The sequence below is a fragment of the Boleophthalmus pectinirostris genome, unplaced genomic scaffold (genome assembly GCF_026225935.1).
Source record: "Boleophthalmus pectinirostris isolate CB_2022bp ecotype Guang Dong unplaced genomic scaffold, ASM2622593v1 HiC_scaffold_2, whole genome shotgun sequence".
Taxonomy (NCBI): Eukaryota; Metazoa; Chordata; class Actinopteri; order Gobiiformes; family Gobiidae; genus Boleophthalmus; species Boleophthalmus pectinirostris.
The window spans coordinates 30,203,617-30,223,703 of record NW_026571152.1 but is presented as its reverse complement, the minus strand read 5'-3'; the positions used below and the strand labels follow the sequence as shown (position 1 = coordinate 30,223,703).

The window sequence follows — 20,087 nt, the reverse complement described above, 5'->3', positions numbered from 1 at the left end:
TTCTAATGAACTAAAGGTAAAAGGTTGCTGTTAACTTAAAAACTGCCACTTCATGATATCACAAGGTGGAACAGAGCATGTTGAGCTTTGGAGATGTAGGCTACTAATAAAAGGGCCACTCAAATATGTGTGAATGAAACAAACACAACCCCTAGTACACCACCAGTTAAAAGTTTTAGAACACTGTAATTTTTCCAATTATTTATTGCAATTGAAGTCATGCAAGTCCAATGAACAGCTTGAAATGGAACAAAAGTAAGTACTGAACAACCAGAGGTTAAAAAAAAAAGATAAAAGATAAAAAACACAAGTCCAAGCTCTCCCAAAACTACCTCAGGAAAAAAGAACAAGATGATAAGCTTGAAAACATGGAGTGGCCAGCACAGTCTCCAGACTTAAAACCCATCGAGCTGGTTTGGGATGAACTCAACAGAAGAGCAGAAGCCAAGCAACCTACAAGTGCCACACATTTATGGGAACTTCTGCAACAGACTTGGGAAGAACTTTCTGAAGAATATTTGATTTCTATTTTAAAAAGAATGCATGTGAGAGTGTGTTCATCTGTTAAATCTGCCAAAGGTGGACACTTTGATGAATCAAAAGTTTAGAATATGTTTTGGTCAACATTAAACAGTAAAAAAACTGGAAAAAGTCTGGTGTTCTAAAACTTTTGACAGGTACTGTATGTTTTTCAGGGGGTAACAGCATTATAACATTTCTTAAAGTTCATCAGAGCAAGAATTTTGCACTATATAGGACCTTTAAATAAGTGCATACTCACTGTGCTGGAACATTCACCAACCCATCAGAGTGAGAGACGTGTGGTGGCTAAACGATGCCATTGGTGCAGATTAATAGCCACTTCTCTGTCAATCAGGTGAAGCACTAATCTAATTTTTTCACTTTTTTTTATATAGCATTTGACCACCTTTTATACACTGAAAGCGCTTTACATCAAGGAACCACTCACTCATTCACACACACATTTTAAACACAGCTTTTCTCAAAATTGTTGTGATTCATTTATAATACTCGTGACAGTCCAGTATGTTATTTTGGCTACTTCCCCATCCCCTTCACCATTTTATACTCAGACTCCAATGCCTTATAGCAGCAGGTGCACTCTTTACCTTGAGTGGCTCTCTGGCTTCTCTTCTCCAAACAGAAAGTGTTCCACCAGCTGCATTTTCCTTATTACCTTCTATAGTACTTTTTACGACCAAAAATTGTCACTGCACTGTGTCAAACCTCAGCTTATAGACCTTGCCTCACACTCCGACCCATTTTACAGGCTATTCCACCTTACGCGTTGTACAAATATCAGTAAATCAAGACATAAATATACTGAAATGTTTTTGTTTACGAGCGGCCTATGGAGCCTGCACCCTTATCTTGTGCTGTAGTGTGATATGAGCAGACTTAACTTGACACTAGCGCCCACAGCACTGGTAACACTCAATGACCCTCTTTGCATTTGTATTCATGCCAGAGCACTGTTTATTTGCAGAGAATGATACAGGCTTCTGCACCTCTGATATTGCTGTATTTAGAGAAACAAGATAGCATTGCAATGAGAATATGCAGACATTTTCACAGCCTGAATTAGCCTGGAATCTAGGAGGCAGAAAGGTGTATACAGGTTAGATTCTTATTTAAGCAACTGCGAGGGAAGTTGGAAGTTTGATTCCTGCAGGCATTACATATTCCTGTTGTATCCTTAAGCAAAACATTTCACCTCCTGCAAAACCACCTGCATCTGAAAATGCTATGTGTAAAACAACAAGCTTTCGGATTAGTTGCTGGTTAAGTTTCCTTAGCCTCGTTGTATGAACCTGCTTTTGTAACCTTGTTGTGCCATTTGGCAAAACACTTTGATCAGCTCACATGTGTGGCACTGGTGTACAAATGTGTGGTGACAGAGAGGAAGACAGAGTCTGGGCCAAGGATTTGGGACATTAGAGAAATACAATGCATTATTTGTGTAAACTATGTATGTTACAAACATTACAGTTTAATTATAGATTTCTCACATCTGATTTCAAGCTTCTTCCCACTTGAATGTATTAAAATGAAAAAAAAAAAAATAAAAATACTGGGGTTATTTTGTGTTAAAGTATGTCTTCCCTTCTCCCACAGAGGCCCAGCTGCTCCCGGGGAATAACTTCACCACAGAGTGTAACATTCCCGGGAACTTCATGTGCGGCGATGGCAAGTGTGTCCCGGGCGGGTGGCAGTGTGACGGGCTCCCCGACTGCTTCGACAAGAGTGACGAGAAAGGCTGTCGTAAGTCTCACCCTTTTATGATCTTATTTATAACCCTTTATAGTGCTGGGCACCAAAATGCAACAGAAAGAACCAACCAAAAAGATTTGGTAAGGACTGGTACCCAAACATCACAGTTTGTTTGGTGCCAACTTTCAGCTCCTTGGCTTAATTGTAAGTGTCTGTTAGTCAATAAATGCACTGTACTGATTTATCAGCAGGGCAGGTGCTCACACATCCTGACTCTGCTCTGCACAATGTGCACATGTATCCACCTGAAAACACATGAAGACGCCAGTGTTTGGCTTTTACAGAGTCAGAGTCAAAGTGTTGTGCATTACAATAAATCCACATCCAGTCACAGTCTGCAGTGTCAGCATAAAGCTGAAGCCAAATAGAGAATATGAACCAAACTCTGCCAACATCCTCCCCCTCATGGGTCCTGGTAAAAGCATAATTCCAAAATGTGGTGTAGTAAATATATCCGGTGTGCTTAAAGATGTATCCAAGCAAGTCTGCATAAAGTTCTCCATAATCCTCCTCCTCTGCTCACATAACCACAAAGTAAAAGCATAAAGTTATTTATGTGCTCCGCAGCACTGCCTTTGACATAAAGTTTTGAATGTTTGAAAAACAAAAGTGAAACTTGTGTCGGTCCACTTGAGGTGCTCTGGTTCATTTGTTTCATTGTTCGTAACATCATATAGCCTAGTATGTTTTAAAATATAAGTTAACATAATAACAACATAATTAAAGGATTGAAAAAATATTTTCATAATAGCCTTGGCCATTATTTTATGTCTTCAAAAAAATAGGCACCAAAAAAGGAACTGTCTATGAACCGATATAGAGAAAAATCAAACGGTGCATAACCCTAACCCTTTACTTGTTAAAACTATGGTCATTTTTCCAGTTTTAAACAATCTGAATATCAAGTGGCACTAAAAATATAACATTTTGCTTGTTGCTTGATTATAAATAGAAGTTATTTTAATTAATCTTAGTCATCTTTGATTAGTAGTAGCAATAATTGGCGTAGTTACTCCAAAAATAGTTTTCAGTAAAATTGAAAAGTACACTTTATTGCTTTTCATAGATAAAAATCACAAAATGTATTGCATGAATAAGTTAAAATAAAAATCCAAAGATCCAAATAGATAAAACAAATTACATCCCAGTCAACTAAAAGTTTTTCTAAATAAAATAGGGATTGCCTGGGCCTCCATAATCTCAGTACAAACCTGTGGGAAACTTTGTAAAACCCCAAAATCTCTGTTCTCGTGTGAACTTTGCTGCTAATTTCTCAGACCCCCGGACACACTTTAACACCAGGGTCGCGTGTAATACTATCAAAGGAAGCGCCCGATTACTTGTGGCTACAGCGAGTGCATGCATAATTCTACTATAGGGCCAGAGTAATAGTGTAGTCCTGATCCAAGGTTTAAGAGACTTTGATCTTTTGGACTCCTGCTCCTCCCCTCTCCCCAACCGCTTCCTCCACCTCATTTCCTTGCATAGATGCTGTTGCTAATACAGATCGGCTCGGTGGGTGTGAATGAAAATATCAAATACTGATAAATCGGTCTGACATTCATATCCTTCTTTCTTTCTTATGTTTTTTTCTCTCTTATCTGATGATCTTTGGAGTTGGGTTGCTAAATCACTTCATAGAGGCTTGTTTTCAATTATAACTGCAGTGCCCAAGGATTCGAAAGCTTTCAATTTCCCCTAAGCTCTCCGCCATTTTCTTTCTTCTCAGCTCATTTTAGCAAGGAAAAACAATTTGACAAATACTCCAGTGATAGAATGCAAACACGTCTGAGCCTGGTCAATAGACTGAGACAAATTGTTAGTAGATAGGAGCAACATTAACATGTATAGAAATCCAGAGCAATGTGAAGTCAGTTATCCACCTGCTATGTATTAGAGGTCCTATATTTTACAAAGTGGATTCTTGTGAGATTTAAGTCATGTTAGAATGCTGTTACCTCCTCAAAAACATACCTGGAGTTGTGATTAGTTTCATTCACACGTTTGAGTTATTCTGTGTTATTAGTCTGTCTACATCTCCAGAGCTAAAAAAGCTCTGTTCCACCTTGTGATGTCATGATGTAGTGGTTTTCATGACTGACAATTCCAGGACTGAAATGATCAAATTTATTCTAGTGAAGATGTAACGTATAAATGAAACAACATTATAACATCTATCAGAAAATAGTGTAATATGAGTCCTTTATGTAGAACCATATATGTGGCTGTAATAGTTAATAATATTTTACCATTTCAACATGTTTGATCCTAAATATACTCTTCGCCAAGCCTAAACTTTAATAATTGAAGTATCATAATCAGTAAAACAAATAAAACTGACTTTTTTGAGCTCATTTAACAAAAGCTATTACCGTCATTTCCGGACCATAAGCCGCTACTTTTTCTCTCACTTTGAACCCTCTGGCTTATACAATGATGCTGCTAATATATAGATGGATTATTTGTTTATCAGCTCAGTGGATGCGCTCACAGCCTAAGTGCAGAAAGCGCTGCTGTCTGTGCGGTTAACATTGCAACATTAGCTAGCGCTGTTGTCAGCACTAAAACAGTTTATGACCATGTGATGCTAAACGAATATTAGTGAGTGGGATCTTAATGGTCCATATGCGTTAAATGCAGGTGAGTGCGTAAATCACAGGAATAAATATCTCAAACTTGAGTAGCCGGACATCCACTCATACCTGATCGAAACAACTAGCCCCTCCACCGGGAGAGACTGAAATCTGCTGAAATCCTCACTCTCTCTTTCTGGGTCTTTCTGCCGGAGACATATGTAGTTGAATGCGAAGTGACGTAGTCTGATAATCCCTCTCTAAGGCCTCCAGGGTGGGAGGAAAGATGCTCATTTGATTGTGTTTTGAACAGTAATTTTGCAGTTCATGCACACATTCTCCTCATGGAAAACACACGAAGAAATGCAGATGATGCAGCTTTTAAGATAAAGGCAATTGATGTGGCTGTCGCAGAAGGAAATAGAGCTGCTGCACGTGAGCTTGGCATCAATGAGTCGATGGTGAGATTTTGGCGACGGCAGCGTGATGAACTGACTCAACGCAAAAAGACGACAAAAGCTTTCAGAGGCAATAAAAGCAGATGCCAAAAACTTGAAAACATTCTTGAAGACATGGACACCTGTGGCCTATAGACAGGTGAGGTCTATATATGTACACTTTTTTTTCTTTTAAAACTGAGTTGATGCTGCTTATATTCAGGTGCGCTCAATAGTGTGGAAATTACGATAGCCTAAATCTTGTGAAATGATTTTGCAGTCACTTTGCCCTTGCCATTTTAGTTATCTAATGTAATTGTACCAACCTGAAGTAACCAGAATTAATCATTATAACCTCAGATGTAGGACACTCTACTATATTAACCTACTGAGAAAACACAACTATTAATCACAGTTGCTTTATATGGTACTTTAACAAGCACATGTTTCTGTTCATTTATGCAGGGGCCTGGTCTCAAAGAGGTCCGTGCTCCTGCATTTGTACTTCATCATTCCTCCACATGCATGAATGGCTGACCTTGTGATACAAATAGCCCATTTTTACATTTGCTGGGGTTGGATTCTGTCACCAGCAATAGCCTACAGGAAAGAGTGAAGCGGGATGGAAATGGTTTAGAGCTTTTTACCACATTTGCCACGTTCACATGAGAGCTTTAATTCAGAATAAAAATTACACTGTCTTGTGTGAAATTAAATATTTAATTCCTAATGAAAATGATTAAGTGAGTAAGTGTGTGGTGTATTCCGATTTTTAAGCCGAATTAATTTATTCCTCAATCATGTAAGCGTTCTTCTTAAAAATAATTCCGGTCGTTCAGTGCATGCTTGTTGGGTCCCCCATCTGACTCAATCTGGACGATCCGGCTCCACCAGTCCTCACTTCTGACTTTCATCCACTGCTCTTTGGATTTGCGAGCAGGATCCAGCAGTGGGCTGAGGTAGAGCAGCTGTTGACTCAGTTTGTCTTCTTCCTCCCTTCTCCTCCTCAGCTGACAAACGTAAAGCATGATGCAGCTTAATTATCATCAGAATGACTGCGGAAAAAGTTTGTATCACGTTTATGTCTGTGGCGTAACAACAAACCGAGATGACAAAAAGCTGGTAGTAGCTGAAGTGTGTGTTTTCTTCCAGTCGATGTAAATACGTTCATGCACCACTGTCCAGTCAGAACCCTTCCTGACCCCCAGATGTTTAGCAGAATTAAATAAAGGTGATTTAACATGTTTCCCATGTAAACCTCAATTCGGAATTATTATTTCCATGCAAACTCAAAGGACAATATTTTAATCCCGAACAGTTTAATTCAGAACAGTTAATTCGGAATTAAAAAACATCATGTAACCACGGCAATTGAGATAGTATTTTGTCACAAGACAAGATGAGAAGGTCGCTAAGATGAGAAGATGCAAGAGAATTTTGGCAAAACACTTAAAGGTCCTATATTATGGAAAATTGACTTTTTCTTGACCTTTAAGCCATGTTATAATGTTGTTACCTCATCAAAAACATAGCTGTAGTTCTGTTCATCATCCTCACAGCATTAGAATTTGTTTGCTCGACAGTAAGCGGGTACTTTTTTTTATTTAACCAATCGCTGCTATTTGATCGTGACTTATGTAATGCACCGCTAATGGGGCTAACTGATATATTAAGCTTTTCCCAAATATCCTAGGAAGAAGAGCAATAACGTCTTTCCCCTTGACAAAATTCCCCAAACATTCTCTTTATTCTGGCTTTAAATCCTCGATCTCCAGAATCGTTGCCAACACAGAATGTATGGCTCTTCGGTGATTGGCTGGTGCCTGGACTTGCACTTCGGGGGTTCTTGCAAACCGTCTAGTATATTCCAATTCCTGACCTAGATGCTGGAGAGAGTGTTTTGTTTCATTCACAAATGTTTGAATAACCCTTAATCAATAGTCTGTCTACATCTCCAAAGCTCAAAACGCTCTGTTCTCTACCTTGTGATGCCATTAAGTTGTAGTTTTCTAATTAACAGCTACCTTTTACCTTTTGCTCAGTAGAGATTGGAAATTCCAGGCTGAAATGATCCAAATGATTCTAATGAAGATGTGTGAATACATTGGAGCACTTCCTGTATTACCACACGACATCACAAGCTGGAAAAGAGCGCTTTTAGCTTCAGAGAGAAGAACTCAACCCAAATATGCAGGATTTGTGTATTAAACATGTGTGAATGAATGAAAACAAAGCAAAACACAACTCCGGGTATGTTTTTGATGAGGAAACAACATTATCACGCAGTTGAGAAAATATGAGCCCTTTTAAAATTTCAAATATTAATACTGATTACGATGTTATGAGGATAGCAAATAAACAGCAACCAGCTCTTATCAAATATTGAGTGATGTATTTCCCTGGGGCGATACATCATTCAACATCCCATTAGCTGTTTCCCAAAAAGGAACATTGCACTGTTATTGCGTCATGGCTGCCTACATTAACGCTAACCAGGTTTTTCATGTGTCAGAACAACGCGTCAATGTCAGACTGGCACCTGTATTTCAAAATAGGACCTACTTCTCAGGCAGAGGTGTAGACAATGTTGCTTTTCATGTAAATTGTCAACATGTACTCTGCTCTAAGTACGTCTTATTATATCTGTAATAGAGGGTTAGCCGTGAGTCGATATCACTTCACAGAGCCCCCGCCGACTGTCTGGCTTCATTACGGCCGCCACGGGGACACACAGACTGGGAACAATGCATTCTGGGAAAAGGGAGGCAGAGTTCTCATTAGCCACTCGTCTATTGTGTACAAAAACAATGCGTCAGAAATTGTACAGTTGAGTTGTATAATTAAAAGTTATTCTATTTATTGCGGTGTAGGTAGCGGTAAATTGGATGGTAATGATGACAGTTTGTTGATTTTGTCTTTCTGAGCTGGTGAAAATAATAAAAAATTGTTTGTTTTGTGTTGTTTTGAAGGCTTTTCAGTGGACTTATCCATTCATTATGTATACAAATAAACATTAGAATAGTGTATACATGGAATATAAAAAGTGACACGTGAAACTAACCAGAATCGAAAACACGTTTTTAATATTGTCAAACTGGAATGAGATTTTGAACATCTGCTTTTGTTTTTGGAGCTACACTGTATGTACACATGATCAGATTTCATACAGCAGAAAAGTACAGAAGCTTTCAATTTGTGCATAGTTGGCACATTGGATGTCTTGAGACGCTAAATAAATCCAATGCATTCTTATTAGACTTACTACAGTTTTTAACCATGTAATAGTAGTTTCCCTTCACAACTTCAAGTGAATAAATGGGATTTGGAGTGATTCGTGGATGTTTGCTCAATCTGTAATTGCTTATTTTCAAAATGCCATTTTGCTGATCAATCCTTGTTTACACCGGTATACACCCAATGCTTTGTATTTGCTTCGTTCTCCAATTTTATTTTCTCAGGCAAAAATATATAAGTATTTAGTGCGCTCGCTGGATCACAGCTAAGTATCGTAACGATCAGGTGCTCTTCGGAGATCCCAAGTGGACAGATAAACTTACTAGATGAAAGAAGAGATCCGAGGCATTCTGATATGCTTATGGCGTTACATGCCCTGATGAAGACGCAAGTTGAAACGTGTTGGCATTTGACATGAAATAAAATTATAGCTAAGCATATTGGACTGCCTTGGATCTCTTCTTTCATCTATTAAGTCTATTTTCTTAGGATTCGGCAGAGCTGTAGACATTTTGCTAAAACGCTATTATGAACTGTAGTTTCTCATCGGAGGTCATCTTTGCTGTGATGGTGTTTACAGTGATGTCAGCTCCCACTGGACACAGCAGTTTTATAACACAGACGTCGTTTTAGATAAATATTGCAATTTAAAATGTACAAATTATAACATCCTCCTGGGCGATGTGTTCTGGACATGTTCCACTGGAAAGAAGCCCCAGGGAAGACTCAGACACACTCTGGAAGGGCTATGTCTCTCGGCTGGCCTGGGAACGCCTTGGGGTCCCACTGGAGGAGCTGGAGGAAGAGTCCGGGGTAAAGGAAGTCTGGGAGTCCCTGCTCAGACTGCTGCCCTCGTGACCCAGCCCCGGATAAGCAGAAGAAAATGTATGGATGGAATTATAACATACAGTAATGATCCACTGGTGTAATGGATTATGGTTTTAAGCAGACACAAGCACAGTAACTCTTCTTTAACAATAATCTGTGCATTCAGATTGAAAAAAAAAAAAAAAAATCTCATTCCTATTATTTTTAAGGTTCAGGTATGGCACAAAAAGTGATTTTTATTTTTAATCAGCTCTTTTTCTTAACTTTTTCTTGTTAAAAACAATACAATCAATCTAGCGTATTTTCCAAACAACAACTTCTTCAATATTTCAGTATTCCTCCTTCCTATTGATTTTTCAGGTTCTCTCAGTAAAAGTGAACGCTTTTCCAACCGAAGCTATTTTTAACCACGGTCTTTGGCTGTTTTTCACTCTGCAGAGCCTGTGCTGTGAGAAGTTTGTAAAGTGGATTCTGTGGACAGTGTTGAGCCAGCACAGCACTCAAATGTATGCACAGCCCGAGGAAAAGGTCACATGTGCTGATAACTCCTCCATGTTCTTTTAATGAGATTTTTTTTTTTTCTAAATGGGTTTCTGATGGTCCAAACAAGAGATAACAAATATAAGCTTAGGTGTGTGTTGTTTTTTTTACCCTTGTAAATGAATAAGAATTGTAATTTGCATATAGACAATCATCCAGGCTTAAAGGTCCTATATTAAAAGGGACTCTGATGAGCTTTAAGCCGTGTTAGAATGTTGGTACCTCATCAAAAACATACTCAGAGTTGTGTTGTGTTTCATTCACACTTGTTTGAGCAACTCTGAATTATTGGTCTGTCTACATTTCCAAAGCTCAAAATGCTCTGTTCCAACTTGTGATGTCAGGAAGTGATAGTTTTCAAGTTAATGGCTACTTTCTATCTAGACTCAAAATTCCAAATTATCCAGATGATTGTGGAGGGTCCAGTGGAGGTGTATGGAGTTTAAAAACACAGTGGATCACTTCCTGTATTACCACATAACATCACAAGATGGAAGTGTTTTCTGTTTGAGAGAAGAACTCAACCTGAATATGCAGGATTTGTGATTTAAACATGTGTGAATGAAACGAAACACAACTCCAGGTGTGTTTGTGATGAGGAAACAGCATTATAACATAGATCAGCAAAACATAGCGTAATAACCCTTTAAAAATACTAACAATTGTACTAAGCTGGCTTTTAATTTCACTATATCGCCTCATTGGGATGGATGATATTGACCGAAAAATTTCTCTAGTATTTTTGGGCTTATGTTGATTTATTCAGTAGGGATGTAGCAATAACCGAAATATGGTGATATCGTATCGTCAAAAGTCTCACAATTATATTGTTGGCTATCACAGTATATTGAATTACAAGTTCCTTTTGCTTAAATGCATGGTTCGGGAACTACATATTCCATGATTCATTTCAGTGCAAACAACATGAAGAGAAATGTTTTTTATGTGAATTCTTGGGATTATGAGGGAAATAATTCACACCAAAATCTAGTGAAGGTATTTTAAAAGCAGAAACGTGTCCTATCTACAATTATATGAACCTCTTTAAAATATTGCAATAAATATCGTACCGTGAATTTTGAAATGCATATCGTGATAATATCGTACCGAGAGATTTGGGTATTGTTACATCCTTAAAATTCAGACAGGTAGTCCATCAAATTTGCGCTGTATACAGTTTAAAAAAAAAAGTAAAGTTAACCACAAAAGTACAGATTTTAGAGATTACATTCTTTTATTTTGACTTTGAAAGTGCAGTCTTCAATACATTTGATCAAAGGCACTCGATATTTTAATTTTGTAAACAACAATTGCAATATCAACTATCTACTTTTTAATATACCTTCCACCTCTACCACTTCATGTTTCTTTCTTTTTTTGTTTTGCTTTTTCTCCTCTGTGACTGAATGTTTTGGTCTCAGATGGTCGGGTCTATTCACCTCTTAAACAATGACAGGTCTCTCCCTCTCTCCCTCTCTCTTTCTCTCTCTCTCTTCCTCTCAGCTCACCGCGTCCCCGTTGTTTTTGTTTGTTTGCGCTCCCTGCAGCACAAAGTCAACCTGAATTATCTAAACTGTCGTAGTGAAAAAACAACCCACGGTTTATGATGCTGGCGCCCACCTGAGCCTTTGTTTGTGAATGGTGAGAAACCTGTTATAATAGGTTGCAATTACAGTTCCCATATAGTGGCCTGGTGTAGCCCCCCGTTACGGGCTATAGACTCACAGATGGTTTATCCAATCTGACATTTTCATTCTCCCAATTTATGCTTCATTTTTTTCAATTTGAAATGGCCGTCACAACTTGGAGTGAGTAATATTGGCGAAAATGAAAATCTTGGTAATCATTTGGAGTATTCTGATGACAGAAATTCAGGTATTTTTCAGTCCAACAAAAAGGTGAAAACTGTTTTTAAGAGGTGTTTTAGGTTTAAGACTAACAAAGAAACAAAGTAATTTGTTACATTACAATATTACTGTATTTAAAATGTAAGGCATTACACAACTATTGCATTAATATAAGTTACTCTCACGAAAATAACAATCTGCGAGCGAGGATGCCAAACTTTTGCGTCGTATATGGACAGAACCAGCACTAAATCAGGACCAAACTAGGACTGAACCAGGTCTAAATCAGGTCTAAACCAGAACTAAATAAGGACTAATCCAGGACTAAACCAGGTCTAAACCAAGACTAAACCAATACTAAACCAGGATTAATCCAGGAACAAACCAGGACTAATCTTGGACTAGGACTTGGAATCTAGGACCGCCCCTGCGAGAACCCTAAACCCGTGGAGCACGGTGTCTGGCCTGGCTGAGACCTGGTCTAAACCAGGTCTAAACCAGGACTAAACCAGGTCTCAGCCAGGTCTAAACCAGGTCTAAACCAGGACTAAACCAGGTATAAACCAGAAATGAACCAGGACCAAACCAGGTCTAAACCAAGACTAAACCAATACTAAACCAGGTCTTAACCAGGATTAATCCAGGACCAAACCAGGACTAATCTTGGACTAGGACTTGGAATCTAGGACTGCCCCTGCGAGAACCCTGAGCCCATGGAGCAGGGTGTCTGCAAAGTGCGTTTGGGTGTCAGCTGCGAATAGCCCTGTGGAGCACGGAGCTCTGCACCGGTCCTTTCGCCCGCGGTGAGCTGATGGCCTCCGCGGTCGCACCTTCGGGCCCATCCAGGCATTCGGAACCGTAACAATGGCATTTCACTGCTGTTGATATCGCAGTGATTTTAGCAAATTTGTATGAAGAAAAACAAAAAACCCACCACTTCAGTCCAGGTTAAAAATGCATTGTGACACAGGTTACTGACATTTGTACTGAGTAAAATATTAAAATTTTTTCTCTGTGATGCCTTACATTACTGCGTTACAGCAAAAAGCAATATACAGTACAGTAATTTGTTACTTTTATAACGAGTTACTCCCAACACTGGAAAGGACAGAAAAAAGACCCCCACATGTGCAGAAATACCCTTGTTTGAAAAATACATTACAACCTGATTTTGTTCCATTTCAATGTTTTACATGCCAAGAAGTAACATATTGAAATAGAACTATTAACAAAATAATGTGATTATAACTTCAGCCACATCAATTTGTTTCTCGTGACTTAAAGGTCCTATATGATGCAAAATTAACTCTTGTGAGCTTTAAGCCATCTTAAAATGATACCTGGAGTTGTGTTTTATTCCATTCATACAAGTTTGAGTAACTCTTTATTATTAGTCTGTCTGCATCCTCAAACTCAACATGCTCTGTTCCACCTTGTGATGTCATCAAGAGGTACATTCCAAGTTAACAGCTCCCTTTAACCTTTTCTTCAGGCAATTCCAGGGCTGATCCAAATGATTCTCGTGAAGGTGCATGGAGTTTAAAAACAGAGCGAAGTACTTCCATTTGACATGCAATTGTTTTATTTTGCATATCTTCAAAAATATATATATTGTTGATTCAATATATTGCCCACCTCTAGCTAGAACACAATTTATTTAATGCAATTTAAAGGTTAATAAAATAAGATACAATAACAAGCATTTACTTTCATTTATAGTTGTGTTTACTACTTGAATGAAGCCTCTGTATCCTTCCCTAGCTTAGTTTTCCCTTGTACAGTAGCTTCCGGAGATTGCAATCCTTCCTCGCCCACCTGTACCAGTGTGTCAGGGGTCAGGCTGAGTCTCTATATGAAGCCTGTTCTGCCGCCTCAGCTGAAATGGCCAGGTAATATCTCCACTGTGCTTATTATTGCATTAAAGATAGGCTTTATTGCGTTACTGTCCAGCTGTGAGGGGCCAGACTGTCGTTTATCAAATCATCCCACTGTATTAGATAACATTGTTTTTGTCTATGGCCCAGTGAGTGATTGGTAGTCACGAGTCCTCATAAAAAGAGGTCAGAATCACCAGACAGCATAATACTCAATTTAATAATGCATTAACAGAGACACGTTCCAGACAAGTCAAACACCAGAAGAGAACCAATATTGGTTTAAGTGGATAATAATATAATATGTCCTATTAAAGTGTTGAGATTTGTAAAAGTACTAAAATACAGGGTCTATATGACTGTCTGGTGAAGTAATATCTCCGTTAATTGAGAAATTCATCTTTTAACAATACAGTATACTTAAAACTAGATTTACTGGCATTATCTTGCTTTGTGTGAGTGCCATAATGTAGTTTCAGTGTTATGGTTTATGGCAATATTTCTCTGTAATGCTTCTAAATTTGTTATCCTGACAGGTCTAGACAAGGACTAACACCAACTTCATCCTGAGTGATCCTGGTAGTGACACTGTGGTAATTAGTGGTGAACACATAACCCTATAATAGGCCATCGGCATTGAGGCAGCTACTGTATGTCTCCCTCTCTCCCTTCCTCTCACCTAGGTCCCCCATAACCCTCCACTCCCCACATCTGCCACAACAGTGAACTGGACTCTGTATTGAAGCTACAAAAAATAATCTGCACCTTATACTGCGACATCTGCCTCTGCCTTTACGTCATATTGTTGTGTTTAAGATGCACTGTTTAACTTTTCTGGTAGAGGGTCCATCATCAGCTTGACTCCGTGTTGTTTTTCCTGAAATATTCTACAGAATGGCATTAATTTAAAGGTGCGCTGTGTAACTTTTCTGGTGGAGTGTCAGCCACCTACTTGTTTCTATGGATGTCATTGGTAGGGGTGTAACGATATCCAAGGTCTCACAATACGATATTGTCACGCTATGAACCTCACGGTATGATATTTATTGCGATACCATGGGGAAGCTCACTGTTTTGCCCCAAATATGTTAAAATGTGTTCTATATAGTCGTTTTTGCAGTAGATTGCATTTACTGCTGTCAGTCTTTTATATTGAAGGCCCGATTAGAGACAGGAAGTTATGACAGGAAGTCAGCCATATGTTGTTTTTGTTTGCTCTCAGTAGCACATGTGTTCATTCTCTGACATCTGCCTTTTTGTTCGTGCCTTTGACCTCACTGTCTGTAAGTTGTGCTTTATACAGATAAGAATTATAATATCCTTCAGTTCAACTTATATTTTGCACTGTGCTAAGTAAATTTTTTTCTGTTTTGCAGTTTTATTCTGTTTTTGGAACCATCTCTGTGGAGAAATAAATTGGAGCTATGAACAGCTAGATCCTGAGTCTGCGTATGTTTCAAACAACAGTTACACTCACTGCTAAATTGGGTTAGAGACACATAAAGAGCGTAGAAAACTCACAATATAACAATATCCAAATCTCTCGGTACGATATTTTCACAATATACATCTCACAGTATATTTATTGCAATATTTTGTGGAGGCTACCAAAACTGTGAATATGCTACTTTTTCCTCTTAAAATGCCTCGTCAAGATTTAATCCAAAGAACTAAAAGTGCTTAGAACTGTTATTTCTATTATCTATTATAGTCTACACTGAAATGGAGCAAAGGATCATGGTCTATGTAGTTCCCTCTGTCCTTTTTTTTTAACTAATACTGCACCATAACTCTTAATTTAAGCAAAGAGAATTCGATATATTGTGATGGTCCACGATATTATTGTGAGAACTTTGACGATACGATATCACGATATTTCGGTTATTGTTACATCCCTAGTCATTGCTCTGCCTGGTATGTTCCATCAAACAGATCTACCTTATATTTATTCAATTATAGGTATTTTTATAGCTCAAAAAACACGTAGAAAATCAGGTATTCAGACTGTGAGTGGGGTCGCCTTTCCACAGATCTGACCTGGTCTTCATGATAGAAAGGTTTAAGGCAAGGCAAGTTTATTTGTATAGCACAGTCCGTACAGAGAGTAATTCGAAGTGCTTTGCCGAATAAGAAATACATTAAAATAACAATAAAACAAACAAAGCATAAATAAACATAAAATTAAGAGAGAGACACATTAAATTAGAGAGAAGAACACCATACTGTGAAACATTCCAGACAAAGCAATAACATTTCCATGGAGAAAAGCATTTGATGGACCCTCCACCAGAAAAGTTATACAGTGCACCTTTAAATGCATCAATATTGCACAGGTTTACATTCCAATATTTGCCCTTTATGGACTGCAATGATACTGTTCTGCAATGGCCACACTACTGTTTCACACTCTTAATTAAATTTTGTTGTTATCTGTGACAATGCGAATAAATCCTTGAATCTTGATGATGGAGAAAATGACAGTATTTGTAGGCCAGTTTGTATTGTCATGAACATTGTATTTTTGCTTTCAGGAGTATTATAAGTGGCGTGCATACTTGTTGTGACCAGTGTTTGTGGACAGAGTGAAAGTGGCAGAGGAGAGAGGCAGAGTGAGTGCTGGGCCTTAGAGCCAGGATTAGCCTGTGTGGCCTCTCCAGGGCAGGTCTCTGCTCTACACTACAGAAGGACGAGGGAGCAGAGCCAGAGACCCACACAACACACACAACAAAGACAATGAGATGTGTTTACTCTGTGTTTACTCCATGCTCTTTCTCTTAAAAATAACTCATATTTAAAGATGCACTATGTAATATTTTGGTTGGGGGTCCATCACCTGCTTGTTTCTATGGATATGTCATTGCTCTGCCTGCAGTTTTCCACAGTATGACTTTAAACAGCTCTACTTTATATTTATTGAATTACAGGCGGTTTTATAGCTCAAAAATACCTAGAAAAATAAGCATTCTGGCTGTGAATCTGGTTACTCAGTGTTTCCTGCAGCACTTTATAATTAGGGTGGCCACCTTGACAACAAATGCCCCGCCTTGAGTACGTCACTCCGAATCACGTGAGTTGCCGGTCCTCACTTTCGCCTTTCGCCAGCACGGTATCTCTGCCACCTCCATCCCTGGTCACCACCTTGACTAACCAATTTTTTGCTAGAAACACTGGGTTACCTTGGTCTGGTTTGGTCTCCATGAAGATAAAAAGGTTTAAAACCATACTGTGAAACATTCCAGACAAAACAAAACAATAACATTTCAACAGAGAAAAGCATCTGACGGACCCTCCACAAGAAACATTACACAATGCACCTTTAAATCTGATCTGAATTATTAGACTCATTAACAGTGTATTTAGCAATCACAGGAGATCATCTAGTTATCATGCGATTTTGTCTTATTTAAATGTTTTGTTTGTTTTTTCTGGTAGTGGAAAGTTCTTTCTGAAACTACAATGTTGTTTAAATTCTTTTCTCCCTTGATTAAGTGTGTATTTGCTCATAAACTGAGTAAGTCTTAAGAATGGGAGGCACATATCACATTTTTAAGTCTAGACAAATTTATTCCATTTCATTTGTTGTCGGTGATTTGATTGCAAGGTCTGCTTCAACAATCCCTTTTCAATGGCAACAAACAAGGACTGTGGATGCTCTTGGGCTGTGGATTTATAAAGGAGGACACAACTTCACTTTTTAATAACCACTGACCTCAGACTGAGCTCTGTGTGTGTCTATGTGAGGGGAGTACTGACCACAACATGATCTGCTGCTGACTGAACCTGCCCATACCTGCTGTTTTGGTCTTTGCAGGTGAATTTGATCCAGACTTGTGCCAAATGATGTTACCTGAATAAGATCAGAATTGTTTATTAATCTATTAACCGATCCTTTGGCATTTTGTGTATTTTTAGATATATATGCACATACCATATTTTTTGGACTATAAGTCGCTCCGGAGTTGCACCAGCTCAAAATGTGTAATGAAGAAGAAAAAACATATATAAGTCACACTTTTTGGGGGAAATTTATTTTATAAAATCAGAAACCAGAAACTGTCATTTCATGTAGAAAGGCAAGTTATAGTAATAACAATAGAATAGGGATAACTCAGATTCAAATAACTACAGCATAAACATCATAACATAACAAGTTTGCCAAACTCTCCATGTCACTCCAACTCACTAAGTCCATTGAATTATTCATACTCGGTGTCACTTCTGAGCAATTCCATGACCCCTGGAGGTAAATGTAGCGCCACTTCCTCTTCTGTATAGCTGTCGTCAGACTCAGCATCAGTTACAGTTAGAATTATTTCGGCCTTTCTGAATCCCAACAGGATGGTTTCAGTTGTCACTGAAGTCCAGGCTTTGACGATCCTTCCAATGACTATTAGAAAATTTGCATGGTGCACCCTCCTGGTTTTCACAAGTTTCTCGCTCACTCCAAACTTTCTTTCTGCTGCTCGATTACCATTTTCGCCAGCAAATTTTACTACTTGCAGCAGGACAGCAGCTCTTTCTGTGGGAGACATGCACAGTAGAGCTCAAAGTGACAGTGGTACAGGAGTAATTGGAGTAGCAGAGACTGGGACACAAGCCTAGAGCGCCCTCTCGTGGCTGTCAGTGTGAAAATTTTCATATATAAGTCGCACCGGAGTATAAGCCGCAGTACCACCCAAACTTGTCCATTTATCTATACAGTCTATAGCTGCAACTAACAATTATTTAAGTCAATTATAGCCAGCTGTATGTTTTCCAATTGGTTGATTAGTCTAATGACGATTTATATTGTACATTGAGATTATTTCCCCAAATAAACTTCAAACCAAATACAGGTAGGGACTAAAGGCTTCCAGTAAAATTGATGAAAATCTGAAATTGTTTATACCTTTTTGAAATTTGGATTTAACTATGCTACTTTCCTTGTTGCTCTTTTGACATGTTTTTTAAAGTCTGTCATGAATATGATTATCAAAATGTCATTATATTTTTTGAGTAGTCACTTAGTCACAGGTTATTCCTATAGCAGCTCTATCTCACCTTCCCTCTATTCATCTTTACCACTGAGAAACAGAAGCATGACAGATATGCTTAATTCTTGGGCTTTTATTTCTTTCGTTTGCATTTTCATAATATTCTCGTGACATAAGGGGTTAGAGATGAGATGGTTGTCAGAAGTGTCACTCTGTCTAATTAATGCCCCTGTAATATGTATAATTAATACTTATATCAGAGCTGCTGCAATATTGATCAGCATCTTAAATTATTCCAGATCTGCCTCTCCATTTATAGAGCAAAGTATGTTGCTAGTCATGTCATTAATGAAGGATTATACGGCTATATGAATGATAGCGACAAAAATGTTCTCTGACAAGATTCAGTTTTGTCACTTTGTAATGGTGATTTTGGGGTCACTGCCAGTTCAAATATGGCAGCTTTTGCAGTGCTTTGAATTTGTGGGATGAATATTGCAGTGGCGGATATTGTACGACACATGTTCCGCTTCTTAATGGAAAGTCATAAGATCATTTAGAGATAAAATGTCACTATTTTCAAATTAGAATCAAATCGACATGTGGTTATTATGAGAGAGGGAGGGAGAGGGAGAGATACTTTCAAGTTTTGCTGCAGCAACATTTACACTGCACTTTTCACCTTTGTGGCTCAGTCAAAGGTCTCAGTGCAATTTAACAGAAGAACTGGTCAGGTAAGGTCAGGGCAGTTTGAAGAGAGGAAGAGCCAAAAGTGTCCCTCCTCTGTATCCTGCAGCATCACAGCAGTATCCAGGGGGAGCCAGGTGAACACAACAGGAAAGGCCTTGTTCTTTCACGTTGTCTAGTATTTCCTCTGAAGATCTTCTGCCACATTTGCTGTTACATGTGGTGTAAAAGCCTGTAGCATCTGAAATGTCCATAGCTAGGTCCTTAGCTACCCTTTTGCATAGTCTCCATGGGTACAGGCAAAACAAACAGTTTATTTCAGAAAATCCAACAGTCTCTTACTTGTGTCCTTAGAACTGCACCTGTTACACTTACTGTGTTAAAATACCATGCTATGATGTAAAAAATGTGCTAAAAACCCTGTGTGAGTCAGGTAGCCACAAAAGCAGCCAACCGTTGCCATTATCTGTTAGTGAAAATAGGTTTGTCCATGACCCACAGATTAGCGCTTCAATACCTGTTACAGACTTTGGATATTGTCGTTACGTCCGTGTAAGCACATCACCTGTATGAATGTGATAATGTAATAGATTTTGGTTGGGAAGGCTTAGTCATGGATTTCAGTTTCCTAGTAAAGGTGGGTTTTGACCATTCAAAAATTGTTTTCATCACTAAGGGATCTTTATCCATCCATTATCTTCCACTTTATCCTGGGCCAGGTCGTGAGGGTAGCAGTCTGAGCAGGGAGGCCCAGACTTCCCTTTCCATCCACACTTCCTCCATCTTGTCCTGGGTCTTCTCT

At 38.6% G+C, this 20,087-nt stretch overlaps 1 protein-coding gene across 1 annotated transcript in view; it reads left to right on the top strand.

Moving 5' to 3' along the window:
* Positions 1–20,087, top strand: part of ldlrad3 (low density lipoprotein receptor class A domain containing 3) — a 169,681-nt gene that overhangs the window by 58,081 nt on the left and 91,513 nt on the right. Inside the window, exon 2 of the mRNA XM_020935200.2 lies at positions 2,137–2,283. Coding sequence (XP_020790859.1) covers positions 2,137–2,283 — 147 coding nt within the window. The remainder of the gene's footprint in view (positions 1–2,136; positions 2,284–20,087) is intronic.